Source organism: Eutrigla gurnardus, assembly GCF_963514095.1.
Source record: "Eutrigla gurnardus genome assembly, chromosome: 17".
Lineage (NCBI taxonomy): Eukaryota > Metazoa > Chordata > Actinopteri > Perciformes > Triglidae > Eutrigla > Eutrigla gurnardus.
Window position 1 is genome coordinate 6,347,735 of NC_139928.1, and position 13,948 is coordinate 6,361,682.

The 13,948-nt window shown below is 43.1% G+C and overlaps 2 protein-coding genes across 3 annotated transcripts in view; both read right to left on the minus strand.

The window, feature by feature from the left end:
* hivep3a (HIVEP zinc finger 3a) overlaps positions 1 to 4,674 on the minus strand; it is a 33,976-nt gene extending 29,302 nt beyond the window's left edge. For both annotated transcript variants that reach the window (XM_084032194.1, XM_084032192.1), the window contains exon 1: positions 4,594 to 4,674. The gene's annotated coding sequence lies outside the window, so the exon portion shown is untranslated. The remainder of the gene's footprint in view (positions 1 to 4,593) is intronic.
* Positions 4,675 to 7,324: 2,650 nt separating this feature from the next.
* On the minus strand, positions 7,325 to 13,107 carry serinc2 (serine incorporator 2). Its single transcript, XM_084032363.1, has 10 exons — positions 12,961 to 13,107; positions 11,120 to 11,281; positions 10,582 to 10,769; positions 10,365 to 10,444; positions 10,008 to 10,145; positions 9,365 to 9,534; positions 9,196 to 9,286; positions 8,939 to 9,098; positions 8,181 to 8,390; positions 7,325 to 8,089 (listed from the first exon to the last, which is right to left on the minus strand). Exons 1-10 carry the CDS (start codon positions 12,997 to 12,999, stop codon positions 7,951 to 7,953), a joined length of 1,377 nt encoding a protein of 458 aa, XP_083888489.1. The 5' UTR covers positions 13,000 to 13,107; the 3' UTR covers positions 7,325 to 7,950.
* Between the last annotated feature and the right edge of the window lie 841 nt (positions 13,108 to 13,948).

Here is a 13,948-nt window from a genome sequence, read left to right on the forward strand (position 1 = left end):
GTGATTGGAAGGAAAGGTAATCAAAATTGTCTCCCAACCCAAAGCTGCTAGAATCACTTTTATTTCCATATCGATTAGGTTGACGATGAAAGGACGGCACATTTTTTCTGAGTTGGTTCAGATTCCGGAAAAAGGCGGAGACATGTAGGGAGAAACTCAGGGTTTGTTGAAGCAAACCTGCTAGCGAGCAGGTTAGGTTCACGGAGTATGTTACCCGGGTAACTGACTCAGATTTATGCTGAACTGGCTTTATGAAACCGAAAAACCAGAGTTTCCCTCATCTCAGGGTTAACTAACTCAAGGTTTTCACTAAACCAGCTTTGTGAAACGGACCCCTGCACTTCATTTAAAACGGAACGACTCCTTAAAGTATTGCAACATATGCAATGTTTGGTGTCGCACTGAAGCTAAAATATTGTAACACAAAACGTAGAACGGAGGAAACCCGGCCATACAAATGTATAATAAAGTGGAACCACGTTTTTCTTACGTATCTCCTGTCATCAGTACATCCACTTTGGCACAGATGAAGGATGACTCCACAGTTTCTCCTCCTCTAATCTGGAAGCCTGAATAAAAAGGCATGTTGTCCCTCCACCGAGCCTGGATCAGTGCTATGGACGACATCATCAAAGCTGTAGAAGGACCACATCTCACCTGCTACCAAGGACACCGCCATGACATTTGAGGGATGAGGCGCCCGCTGTGACTCCATGAGAACGAGCTGCATGAATATCAATGTTGTCCTCTCTGCTGCCCTTGGCCGAACAGAGGGACCTTTGACAGGGCCGTAGCGAAAAACCCAGACTGTACGCCATTTCATAATGCAACGGCACGCCGTGGGACGTTCGGACACGCTCCGAGACTCCGCACACCGCATGAATGTTTACCGTACCACCGCTGTATGTGTTGCCGGGCAGGGTTAACTCAGAGCCGTGCTGCTCCGGTCCCGTGTCAAGAAACCACACGCACCATTCTGGCTCCGGGGGAAAACACCGTGAAAGCTGTTGGGCTCCGGGCCTATCGGTGCCACAAGAAGCCCCCTATGTTCCCACTTTACACCCATGAAACGTCAGGCTCGATAGAGACAACGCCAACCTACGGTGATCCATAAGAAACCAACAGGAACGTCAATAACGATGACTCTTTTTCTTACGTTTGAAACACTGAAGATGTTCTGGATGGGTAAACACGTTACAGCCGACGGCGACAATATATCTATATTTTTTTGCAAATTAAATTGTCCCTTTTCTACTTTTCATCACTAATTGATGGAAAACACTAATGATGCAACCTGTATACAGAGGGATAGTGTGATGGCCATTTTTCACTGTTTTTCTGTTATTATTAATGTATATTATAGTTATGCAATAATAGCACATTATTCCATTCCATCACTCATTGATATAAAACAATAATGATGTAACTTATATCCAGTTCCTAATGGCTGTGATAAACGCTTGTATGGGAAAACACCTACCAACATGGCTGTACAGAGACAAATACACACCATCAGACAGAGAGGAACTTCAGCGACATAAAATCCAGGTGGTCTCTGGGAAATAGGTGAAAAACTAAAGAGTGATTATGGGGTGGGGGAATTAATGAGAATAATACCTTCTACTATAAAACTAAGAGGCACTGGGATGGATCGGAGCACCCTCGGTTAAAATCAGCGCAGCATTTGTTGAAATACGCTGACCTCTCCCTAGGGGTCAAGCAGAGAGTTACTTAGATCTAGTGATGCACCTGAACACATCTTCAGCGACAGTACCTGGGGTCAACTTCCTACAGCCACACCCAGACGACCCGCCCACGAGTCATCAGTTCCTGGCTGTGTCCGAGAGGATTCATGCATGGGCTTGTCCTGATCCAAAGCTAAAAAAGCAGACAAAGTATTGGATTCTACAATTCCCACAATGCAGCTAAATGGCATCCTTTGTCAGACCCTCCCTGATGACATCAGTGTTGTTTTTTTTCCCAGACATTGAAAAGCTTCCTTTGGAGCCACAGAAGACATTATACAAGAGAGTTTTTTTTTTCAGGTCAAGACTTAACTCTCACTGATCGGAATGTGTAAAAATGGGTGGAGTTTAAATATGTGCAAGGTAAACATGAATGGCACAAAGAATATATTCCGTCATTTGAAAAGACGCATGAGGTCAACGTCGCCCTGCCACCAGCCCACAACAACAGACGAGAGGCGGCGCCCCCTGTTCATCATCTGGGTGAATGATTGATGCAGGTGCACGGCATCCAACCTGAACGCCGTAACGTAAGAGTCGTGGATTGTTATGTCCCCTGTGCATCCTTACTGAGGTGAAGGACAACTCCGGGTTACAAAAAAATGATAATAAACAACTGCAGTCGCCGCCGCCGGCTTTTCTATGGAGCCTTTGAGGAAAGAAAACTCCCAGTCTGACAAAAGAATGTCAAAAATCTAAGCCATTCACTATGGAGTCAGACAGGACGAGACTGAGAGGAAGCCTTGGGTTCTAGTTAAAGGAGGGGGTGGGGTGGGGTGATCAATAGATTAATCTAACTACAATAATCATAATTTGCAGACCAATGTCCCCTCCCTCCTAAGCCGCCGTTATAATAGACAATTTATCATACGGGTATAACCGCAAAGATGTTTCTCTGCTTTGTGCCCAGAAATGTGAGCCTTTGGGGAATTAGCTTATTCTAAATCTTGTGATAAACCAATCGCAATCACATGGAGGAAATGAAAGGGAGAAAAGCCTCGTAGTATCAAGTGTTTTTTGCAGCAGAGCAATGTTGGAAACCACAGCTGTCCTCAGATGCCCTCTAATCCAAGCAGGCGTCATCGCAACGAGGAGTATTTTAGGGCTGCAGGCTTGATCCTGTACAGTAGGTCACTTTCTTGCTCTCTGCAGCCACACAGTCGTATTTGTTCTTTTTTATTATTATTTCACAAAAAAATAAAATAAAATAAAAAAAATACCTTAAGCGCTGCCGAAATCCGCTGTAACATGGGACGTTTAAAACTAATCCACTTGGCAACCAAATCAGCCCACCAATTTAAGCTCAGTTGTGATTATATAATGTTATCGGCGATGTGATCCCGCAGCCACACACACACACACACACACACACACACACACACACACACACAAACAACAAGCAAATAAATAAATAAATACGGGCACTGTCTCTCACGCATGATGATGTCATGTTGGATTCTTTGCAAGCAGGTTATGCAGAAACGTCCGAGCGGCAGGAAGGCATTACGCAGCCGATGCTGGAGCCGATAGGTTTCGTTTTCTGTTGCATGTGGGGGGGGGGGGGGGGGGGGGACGGCGAGGCCAAGTTGCGTTCAATAAATCACGCGTTTAAGACTAAACGCCAGTTTCGACAAGATGCATACATATTAAAATAACACGGATGATTGTTATACATCCTGAGGGTCTGTTTGATCATTCGGCAGTCATAACAACAATGAATGTGGACATTTGCCACTGGTTCTCACTCTTTATGAAAATGATCTTATACCAAAGAAACTGGAGCATGGGGATGAAATAGGTTGAGTTGGTTGATGGTAGATGTGCCTTTAGTTTATCAAATCGCCATGTTCTGAATGGGCATGCGCGTTTACAGGCGAATTAATTAAATATATTAAAGTGCCAGATATTTTTGAATGGAGGTTGATTTGCTACAAACGGGTGTTGTAGCCCGATGCAACACAACACGCTGCCGATTCAAATAGCCAATAACCAAAAGCCGTGCCCAAACACGACACACCTGTGTAAACCAGTATGGTTTGGGGGGTTAGAATGGTGTAATCGGATAACGGGCGGTAGCTGCAATTATTCGAGACACAAAATACCTGCGCCCGTGTGTTAAAGGCAGTGGCGGTGCCACTTGCACAACGTAGAGGGAGGCGTTGCTCCAGTTTCCCCCTAACATAGTAGACCACCTCAGACTGAACCATGCAGTTCTGTCACTACAATCAACGTCAAGCTAACGAGAATAACTAAGCCTTCGATTCAAGTATTTTCAAAATGAAACTGCATCACAATCCGAGCAATTCTACCCACGCCAGCGTTTTCTCACCAGGTCCGCTCGGTGGTGTAACACGACTATTTTAACGTCGACTCGTCTAGTTTTAAGCGAACGACCGCACGCTGTGCGGGTTTAAATGCGCGAGGCACATTCGAGACGTTTATTTTGAACGTGAAATCGCTCCACTTCCGGTCTCGTTATGTCCCATTCGAGCGGACTTGCCGCAGCTCCCCACCTCCTCCTCCCTCTCCCAGACAATGAATGAAGAGGTTTGGGGGGTAACGGGCAAGCCCAGGACCAGTTCAGGTAGCTTTAACGCCCTAACGTGTCAGCCAAAAAAACATAACAGAAAGAGGACATCACTCTCTCTTAGCTCTGGTTGCGCTGCCCATATCAACGTTAGCTACCATTATTCTACCATTCCGAAGAAATCGCGACAAGAAAACACGCTGAATAATAATGCCCGTCCTGACACACACCACGTTAAACGTTACAATAATACAAAGAGACAAAACACATGGTAACATCTCCAACAACGCCCCACTGACACCACGTATGAGCTTACATTACCTGCAGGATGCTCAACTTCACTTCTCTGCGGTGCGACCACGGCTTCGCAAGCTGCGTCAAGTCAGACGAGGTTTCGTCAAGAAGAGACAGGAAATCTATTGTTGTGCCTTTCAAAGTAAAAGCGGAAAAATACGAGTCTTGGGGCGTTGACAACAAAAAGCGCAAAGCTAAGTGGAGCTCAGTGTTGAAGCAGTGAATGCCTGTAATTCAAGCTATATGCAAACGTGTACGTACCTATGAATTATATTGTATTTACAACCACATTCAACTGTTGTCGGTCAGCGCTTCACTCGGTGCGTTGTGTTTCGAAAGCTATAGGTTACAGTTCACACCGGAAGTAACATTTCCTTTAGCTAGCTTGATAGTACAACGCTACCGACATCTTCAGCAACACCTCATTCAGTGCCACAGACCAAATTATGCAAATTTACCATAACGCATGCGGCTGCTGATATCTGGCTCCATAACCTGTCAACGCATCTGTCTCACGCTTTAGTTTTACGCTTCGTGTGTCTGGTTTAGCCTAGGTGTTCCCGGCTAACGTCAGCGGTCCAGTCCAGATGATGGATGTGCAAGGAGAACATGGTCCAGATGCTGGACTGGTGGTAGCGGGACGGAAAGTTGATGCTGCAATTTACCACCGCGCCAGCATCATCATCGTCAATGGAAGGTAAACAGAAAGCATTTCCGGGCACAACTTTTCAACCAAAAGCAGTTTGCGTCGCTACGTATTTCTGTTCAATAAAACAATGTCATTCACTGCCATTATTCTGAAAGTGAAATCGCCTAAATTCCGGTTTGTACGTGTCTTATTAAGAATAGCTCGACACTGGCCAACATCCCGCCACAGCTGGAGCGCAAGACAGACACGCTGCTGCCTGAACCCACGCGCACCACCGCGATGCCCCGCCCCCTTATATTAACATTAGAAATAAAAGGAAAAACTTAAGATATTTGCGCAAATGTAATAATTTATAATCGTATTTGCTTATGTCACTCCAATGTATCACCATGACTATAATTAATATTAGTCTTTCACACATAAGTACATTTTTTAATTACTTATATTTTAAAATGGAAAACCTTAGATAGTACCTTCTCATGCCTAATCACATCCACATCATATTCCAGGATAATATGATGTACTCACATTATTTGTCCTCACAAAACCTGTAATAACAAGTGTGAGAAGAACACCAGCCGTCTAATGAAGACTGTCGGGGCTACCGATAAACAAAGCTCCGTGTGTCAGGGCTCCATTTAGCTTGTTTTTCTACCTGGTTGCCAGGTGCTTCGAACACTCCAAGGAGAAGTGGTACAGTCACTGGTAATGATGGTGAAGGGCCCCCGGGGCAGGGCCCAGAATACCTAACAACAACAGGCTGAGGAGCGTGGTGAGCCCCCCAATGAGAGCAGCATCCTATAACTGGCTTATGCAAGCCATATCAGCGCCTCACTCAACATTATGTAACAGCATTAGGTCAGCCTGCTGCTCACAGCTGGGCCAGGGACTACCGCTGCCACCCATAACAATGTGGGCCAAATCACAAATGCATCACACGCACTGCATCTTGTTTATGTCGTCTTAGTGTTCGAAGAGAGTGTCAGGGTGTCTTTCCACACTAAATGTCATATTCGCGAGCAGCCTGGAATTCCGGAGATAAATTGGAGATTTTGAGATTACTGATTTAACAGGTCAGTGTGCTGAAGTAGCCAGCTTAATGTCCTGTATGCCAACATTCAGCTTAGGGGGAACACTAGCTCTGATTGGTTCATGATGTCACCTTTTTGCTTCATCTCTCCACTACGATACAACAACAGAAACAGAAAGCCAATGTTTCTGCTTTAAATTGTTTTCTATTTCAATCTCTCTCGTGAGTCTCCTAACTGGAACGCATCACTGTGGTTTATGGAGTGCATTCAAAAGGACTGCAAACGCATTGTATTCATCAGACCACGGCCACGCCAATCACTGCAAAAACATATCTGCTGCATGTGCTGTCAGGTGATCAGTGCTTCTTAGAGGACTTTAATCTGACTGTCCTCTAACAGTTCATAATATGCTAATGTAATATTGTATCATGCAAATAAGAAAATGGAAAAACAAGCATGGCGAGTCATAGAGGGAGTCCAGAGTCTATGAGCATCATATTAGGACTGTGTGGGCAGACATGTTGCAGGTATTACACCGGAGATTTGTTACCAGATGTCCAAGCACCACGTCAGAGGCCGGCCTTTTGTTGTCCTCTCCCAACACGAGTCTCTATCAGTATAAAGAAGAGCTCAGCACCCCCCCCCCCCCCCCCTGCTCATGCTAATCTTGTGATAGAGAAGAAACACTCCCTCTACATTACTTGCCAGAAGTGAGTGTGTGTGTGTGTGTGTGTGTGTGTGTGTGTGTGTGTGTGTGTGTGTGTGTGTGTGTGTGTGTGTGTGTATATGGCATTGGGGAATCGTGCATCCAAGGAACACAATAAATCACATTTTAGCAGGATCATATGATTAATGGCAGCAGGGCAGTGAGGCACTTGGAATTCCCTGCAGCGGACTTGATGACATTGTGTTTGCCATTTCTGAACAGAACACGGACCAACTCAAGAAGCAGAATGTGTAAATCTTACAAAAGCTACGTCAAAACAGATTCTACATAGAGAAATCTGGCTGACATAGAAAGTGTAGTTCGATGGACAACAGCCCCACCTACAGGACAGAAATGCTGCGTACACTCTGATTAAACACGAACAGAATGTCAACTTTATTGATTATAATGAAAAGTGAAGATACAGTATATTGAGCAAATTAGTTTACATCTAAGACTGACTTTCCTAAAACATCTGGAGATATCAAAAATGGTCCCTCTGTTTAACTTGTGTGCAACATATAATAAGGCACTCTTCTTATAAAATTGGGCAATAGCACAAAGCTGTTTCATTAAATAAAAAAGTATAACTAACATGTAAACCCCTTTCCATGAAACCAATCCAATTTAAACAGAATGATGGAAAAAAGGTTCAAACAACAAACAAAAGTCGTGAAAGAAAGCGGAAACATGAATTTCATTTGGTGGTGTCCTATATTAAAGGCATTGTGCTCCGACTGAATATTTGTAACAAATAACCTGAGATGATTAAAGCTGAACTCTTATGATCCTATAAAACTGAGATTTAAACTCCTGCCACAAAATGCAACATTTAGGTAACGCATGCGGTGGCTTCAGGTCAGAGCTTATAACCATGTTCATTCTCAATGTGGAGTTGCGAGCCAATCAAACAATCAATGTGTAGCTAAAGCTATATTTCTTTAAAGAGGTGCAAATAGCCACAGGCTGCCAGTCTCATGCTGACGGAGTTCACCGTTTTAGCTGAAGTCTCTGTTGGAGAGCACCAGCGGGGCCACCAGGGTCCAGAGGAAGATCGCCAAGCCGAGCCAGCTGGAGCTGATCTTCACCCACACGGCCGGCATGGTGCTCTGCATGGCCTGGTAGTCGGCGTCGGGCCTGACGAGGCCGGAACAACATCGGAGAGAAGTCAGTGTTGCAACAAGTCAACCTCTCTGATGGAGGAGGAGGAAGAAAAACGGATACTTACATGTACCAGTTGGTGAGAGTCATCATGATGTAGAGGGAGGCCAGACAGAGGCTGAAGTGGAAGAAGGAGTAGCTGTAGGTGACTGCCTCCTCTTCGTTGTCCACGGCCCGTCGGGCTCCGTCGTCTGACGTGGACTCATAGTGGGTCAGACCCTGGCCCTCTTCAGTCTGCATCAGCTTGTTAACCTGCGTGTTGTTGGAGGAGCGGATGCTGCAACGGGCGAGAGAGCACAAGATGTCAGCTTTTGCTTCTGCAGGCTGATAATTGCGTCTTAATGAAAAACACTATTTCCATGTTGAACTTGATCTATTCATGGACCTTCTTTATGATGTAGGAGGATTGATTTGATGCATTTATGTGTACCCCTGAATTCTTGTGCTAAAAACAGGTGTGTATCATTTTAGACAAAGTCATGACATGAATTAAAGGATAAATTTGGCACCTTCTTGTGGACCTTCAATCAGTGTTGAAAATGTAGTCTGTCTTATTCACTCGTGTTACAAACCGCCGAAAAGGTATCCCATAATATGAGTGCAGAGGATGTTATGGGCGATTATACATCCATTTGAGATATTGATCATATCGAGGCGACGTTGGACAGAAGCTTGCGTGCAATGCATACTGGTACGTAACCACTAGCAACACGGCTATATATGTGTATAACTTTAGAGATTTCAGTTATTTTTAAAACTGTCCTTTTGCAAAAGCAAACATGTGAAAACATGAAACCTAAAACAGGAGCAGTTTCAGTGAAATACCTGGCGTAAAGAGTGCAGAACAAGAAAATTATCAATCCCACGATGCCCTGAGCATCCCACCACTGGACGTTCCCAGGGCCCCGGGTAGGAGCAGGTCCTGGTGCTGGAGTTGGACTGCTGGGCTGAACCAAACTCAACAGACTGGGGTTACACTGACGGTCTGAGGGGGGAAAACAAGAAAACAACAGCTACAGGGGCGTTTTTGTTCTTTTCTCCTTCCCAAAGTCAGTTATCTTGGTTTTTAAGTTGTGACTTACTGGGGTTGTTGCTCATGGCTGACCAGGTCACATACATAGTGTACAGGGAGATGAAGGAGGCCTGGAGCAGGCCTGAGCTGGGCTGAGCGTCCTGTGGCAACATAGCATAGGATGAGTCAGAAAATTAATCATTACGCCAGTGAAACATAATAACGGCCGTCTTCCTTACCTGAACTTTGGGCAGAATGGCAACAATGGACACAATGATGCAGAATATGAAGTTGAGGCTGATGAAGACCTTGTGCTCGGTGCAGTCGTCAGGTTTGGTATAAAACACATAGAAAAGCACGACGGCAGTGAAAGCCAACACGTAGAATGTGATGGTGAAGGTCAGCAAAGCTGTGAGAAAAACATGAGCGAAGAATAACTTTATTAGCACTCTCTTTGAAGAATTAGATCCATGAGTTACATTCATTCAAGAAAGGTGGCTTAATTAGGAAAATACTAATATTTTTCATCTGATTAATCATTTTATTCAAATAGAGGATTTTGTTCCAAGTCTTTTGTTGAATTAAAAACACGACAGGCATTCAAAACCATAATAGAAGCTTTGAATGTAAATAAATGAGTCGCTACAGCCCTGCTACTACTTGACTTGACTTGTTTCAATTCTGACCTTTCCACCCTGCAGTCCGTGAGATGTTGTATGGAATTAACTTTTTAATAAACAGTCAGAAAAAAGAATCACAAATGAATACATGAAATCCTAATATGCAGGTATTGCTCTTGATAATCCTATTGGTGACATGTAAATATGTAACTTAGCAAGTAACGGTTTATTGGGATGAATGGAGGATGTGTTGCCTTTCTACCTGCAAACCAGCCCTTGGCGTTTCCGTTTTCTGCCCTCTCCAGCCAGGACTGGCTCCAGGAGTGGGCAAAGTCCACTAGCAGGATGAGCTGGATGATGATGAAGAAGAAAGAGCCCACCACGCCAAAGTAATACCACACTGAGACCAGACAGGAAAGAAGACATTTGTTAGAATGTTATTAGCTGTGCAATGACAGACGTATTCGTTTACAGTATTAAACCAGAAAGCAGAAGTAGCAGAACAGAATGTGACATTGTAGGTCAACATTTATCAGTTCTGGTTGTTATATAAACTGATGTTTAAGCAGTGTAGTATCTTATTAGTCAGAAGGTGTGTGAGCTGCTGGACGCTTCATACCTGTATTAAAGATGCCATCAGGAATGAAGAAGGCTCCCACGGTTATGCCAACCAACGCCAGGAACTTGAAGAACCAGAAACTGAGGAGAAAGTAAGGAAACAGAAGACCTGTGGTATTACAATCCGAGAGTTGCAGTCTCCATGTTTGGCCAGCAGAGTGCAGCATGCCTTCATCATGCGGGACTGTGGAAATGAGGCTGCAGTGCACAGTACCAACCCATTTTGGATGGCGGCTCTGGGGTCCTTGCTGCTGCGCACTCGGATCATGATGATGGAGAAGAGGAAGAAGAAGCAGGCCATGGCGAAGCACATGCGATACACCGACTTGTAGCCGACGATGATGTCACAGTTCACCTTGTTTTCTATGCCAGGTATGGATGTGCCACCGAGACAGAAACCTGGAATCTGACAGTTTTCAAAGAAAAGAACGTGTGGTTTAATGTGAGGATTAATCTGGGTCAACTGGGATGCTTTTTGATATCGGACGGTCTTTAAAAAATGTCACTTCTTCTGAGACAACAGAAAAAAAATATTACAAACACATACTCCAAGCATCCTGTCCAGCTGCTCTACACAGTACCACTGTTGCTGGGTGACAGTCTTATGAAAGACATTTTCATTTTTTTCTTTAATTGGAAATGACATGTGGGTTGAGAAAATTCAAAGATACCTGGGCCTTATGTAATTATTAAAAGGTCCATTATGCCGCAGCCAAGTGTGGACCATTACATTTGATATAGTCGTATATAATGTACCTTTTTAAGATGTTCCTCCATTCCTGGGAGAATCATGATGACAGACACCAGAGTCCCGAGCAGCAGCAAGAAGGAGAAGGCCAGTCGGCTCACGGTGGAGTTGACCGCTGACGGGCAGCATGATGACAGGAGGCAGGAGGCTGAGCCACACAAACAAGACGCCTGGAGAAGAGACAAAGTAGCTGGGCATTCATGTAGAGTCATATTTTATGAAAATCAGGAACAGGGCTCTGGGGTGTGGGATAATCAGGGTAATGCATGTACTGCAACAACGGCGGTTGGGAGAAGAAGAAACAAAACAAATGACACTGTGTCTGCAGTCAGAGCCACCGTCTTTCTCCTTCTACTGCCCACAGGAGCAGAGACAGAGGATGATTTACAGAGGCAGTAATCAGGCCTGTGATTAGAGCTGCCAACAAATCAATAACAAATCTCTCCGATTGTCATCCAGCGCTATGAATGGGATCACTGAGGATTCCTGCATGATTCAGATGCAGACTGCTGAGAGGTGTGATAAGCACTGAGGCGGAGACTGTAGCCGAGATCAGCCATCCTTCACTAAATATGAGTATGCACCAGAGTACACAGGCATTTTGTAAACATTGCAGCCGTGACAAGAAGAACCCAGTTTCCACGGTTCGGGCTGGCCGTGCTGCATTGGCAACAAACAACATACAAATAACTCTAAAACCAGAGAGTGAATACATAAATCCCAAAACAAAATGACTTCCCTAAGATTCAATCACAGCATATGTGAAGGGGATAAACAGAAAAAAGTCCAAATGAAAACAAACCTCTAGAAATTGCTCTAAAATAGCTCAGCCTGCTTTGGGCAAATTAATAACTGTGCCAATTTGATTAGTGACCTTAATTAACTGAGTAGTGGTTAGTGTCTTCCCCTGTTCGGTACCATGTTGTGGATTTGTGTGGAATGGGCCTTGAAGTTGACTCAGTAGATATAGGATGTTCCAGATGTGAGTGTATTTGACTGAAAATTACTTGTCACACAACATATGCAAAAAGATGATCTCCATTAAAATGATTTCCAAACTTTAAACAATAACCTGCTTACAGCCTGTAAATATTTGTCATTCCACAAAACGTGAAAAGCCCCATGCAATGTTCAACAGAGAATTAAAAACAAATCAAAGCAGGAACAAGGAAACGCAAGGAAGCCAAAACAGTGACGCCCTCTTCCACTGGGGATGGCATGAGAGCCTGAGAAAAACCCGGAAATTGCGCATTTCCAGAAAACCCATTGCAGACAGCGTATATTTGTTCATATTACTCATTGAATACAGCCATTCGGACACATTAACATACATTAGGCTACACTATGAGGTTAACGGTGAATAAAGTCAAAGGGGCAACAAAGATGAACCTGCTCTCAAACAACCCCCCCCCCCCCCCCCCCCCACGATTAAAAACAAGTCTGTCTTGAAGTTAGCGTTACTTTAAATAGGGTATAATGTTCTACTTTACAAAGACACACACGTTTACAACTTTTAATATTTTGGTCGCTCATTTTCACGACTCCACCAATGGAGGACACATAAAAAACCTAACTAAATATCTTAGGTTACCTGTTTTGTTTGTAAATCTAATTTCCTCAAACAGTTAACTCGTATTCAACAATTCAGAACCAATTTCACGTTACATGATACCTATCTGGTGACCGGCAGCAGTTGATAACACATTTAATAGCTAACGTTAGTGGGCGACGACGTTGTGTCGATGCCATAACGTAACGTTTTCTTGGCTAAACAACAGCTTAATTAATCAAGATATTGTATGAAATACATATCATGTCACAACTTTACAACCAATTGTTGTTTACTTACACAACTGGCAAGGGAGCCCACTGCCAAACAAGCACCCATGTTGGTTTAGTTCACAATATTCCGACGAAAGTAGTAAAATCTTGAAAAGTTCAGGAAGAAACTGGGACAAAATGGCGTCATCAAGTACTTTGAAAACAACAGAAGGAAATCCGTTATTCCCTTCAAAATAAAAGCATGATGTCATTTACATTTAGGGCATATACGTAAGTTAATGTGTACATTAACGGGATATTATACGATTTATTTTTTTGAATGAATTTCGAGGGCAACTATCCACGTGGAACACAGTGAATCCACAGAGTGCGATGAAATGTAGTATTGCTGTAGCATGATGGCGTTCTCGGTTTTATTTTTAACGGCATACGCTCTCCCTTCTTGTACTTCCGTCGTTGTTTTTCAGGAGTTTAAAAAAAATTATTTACTTTGCAAAGGGCGTTGTAAACATGTTTTTTTTCTTGTTAATCCAACACCCAGTCTGTGAGTGACCTCGTGAGTCGTCGCTCCAAAGATTTGACCAAATGGTTGGAGGTTAAAGGTAAAATCATGCCTTTATTATTATTATTATTATTTTATTATTATTATTATTATTATTATTATTATTATTATTATTATTATTATTACTATTACTATTACTATTATTATTATTATTATTATTATTATTATTATTATTATTATTATTGTTGTTGTTGTTGTTGTTATTATTATCCTATCTATCCAGAATGACAATGTCAGGTTGACAATATATACAGGAGTTGCTCTACGATTTTTTTCTTCACTTTAACTACTTTAACTATTATATTATTCCATGAAAGAAAGTTTATAGATAATTATATTGTTGTATTTATGAAGATATTCACATTGAACTTTATACATCAGCACATTATTGCATCTATTGTAAAGTCACACATTTTCACTGCACACACATGTGAAGAGAGTGAAGTAAACTTATATAAGAGTAGCTCGCACACGTCTGAGAGACTAAAGAAAT

Bases quoted from the DNA above. Each gene is read 5' to 3' on its own strand.
- serinc2 (XM_084032363.1), bottom strand. From the start codon at position 12,999: ATGGGTGCTTGTTTGGCAGTGGGCTCCCTTGCCAGTTGT. The intron at 9,287-9,364 runs GTAAGGAAGACG...ATGTTGCCACAG, and splicing joins CCATTCTGCCCAAAGTTCAG to GACGCTCAGCCCAGCTCAGG. The intron at 8,090-8,180 runs GTAAGTATCCGT...CGGCCTCGTCAG, and splicing joins ACTCTCACCAACTGGTACAT to GCCCGACGCCGACTACCAGG.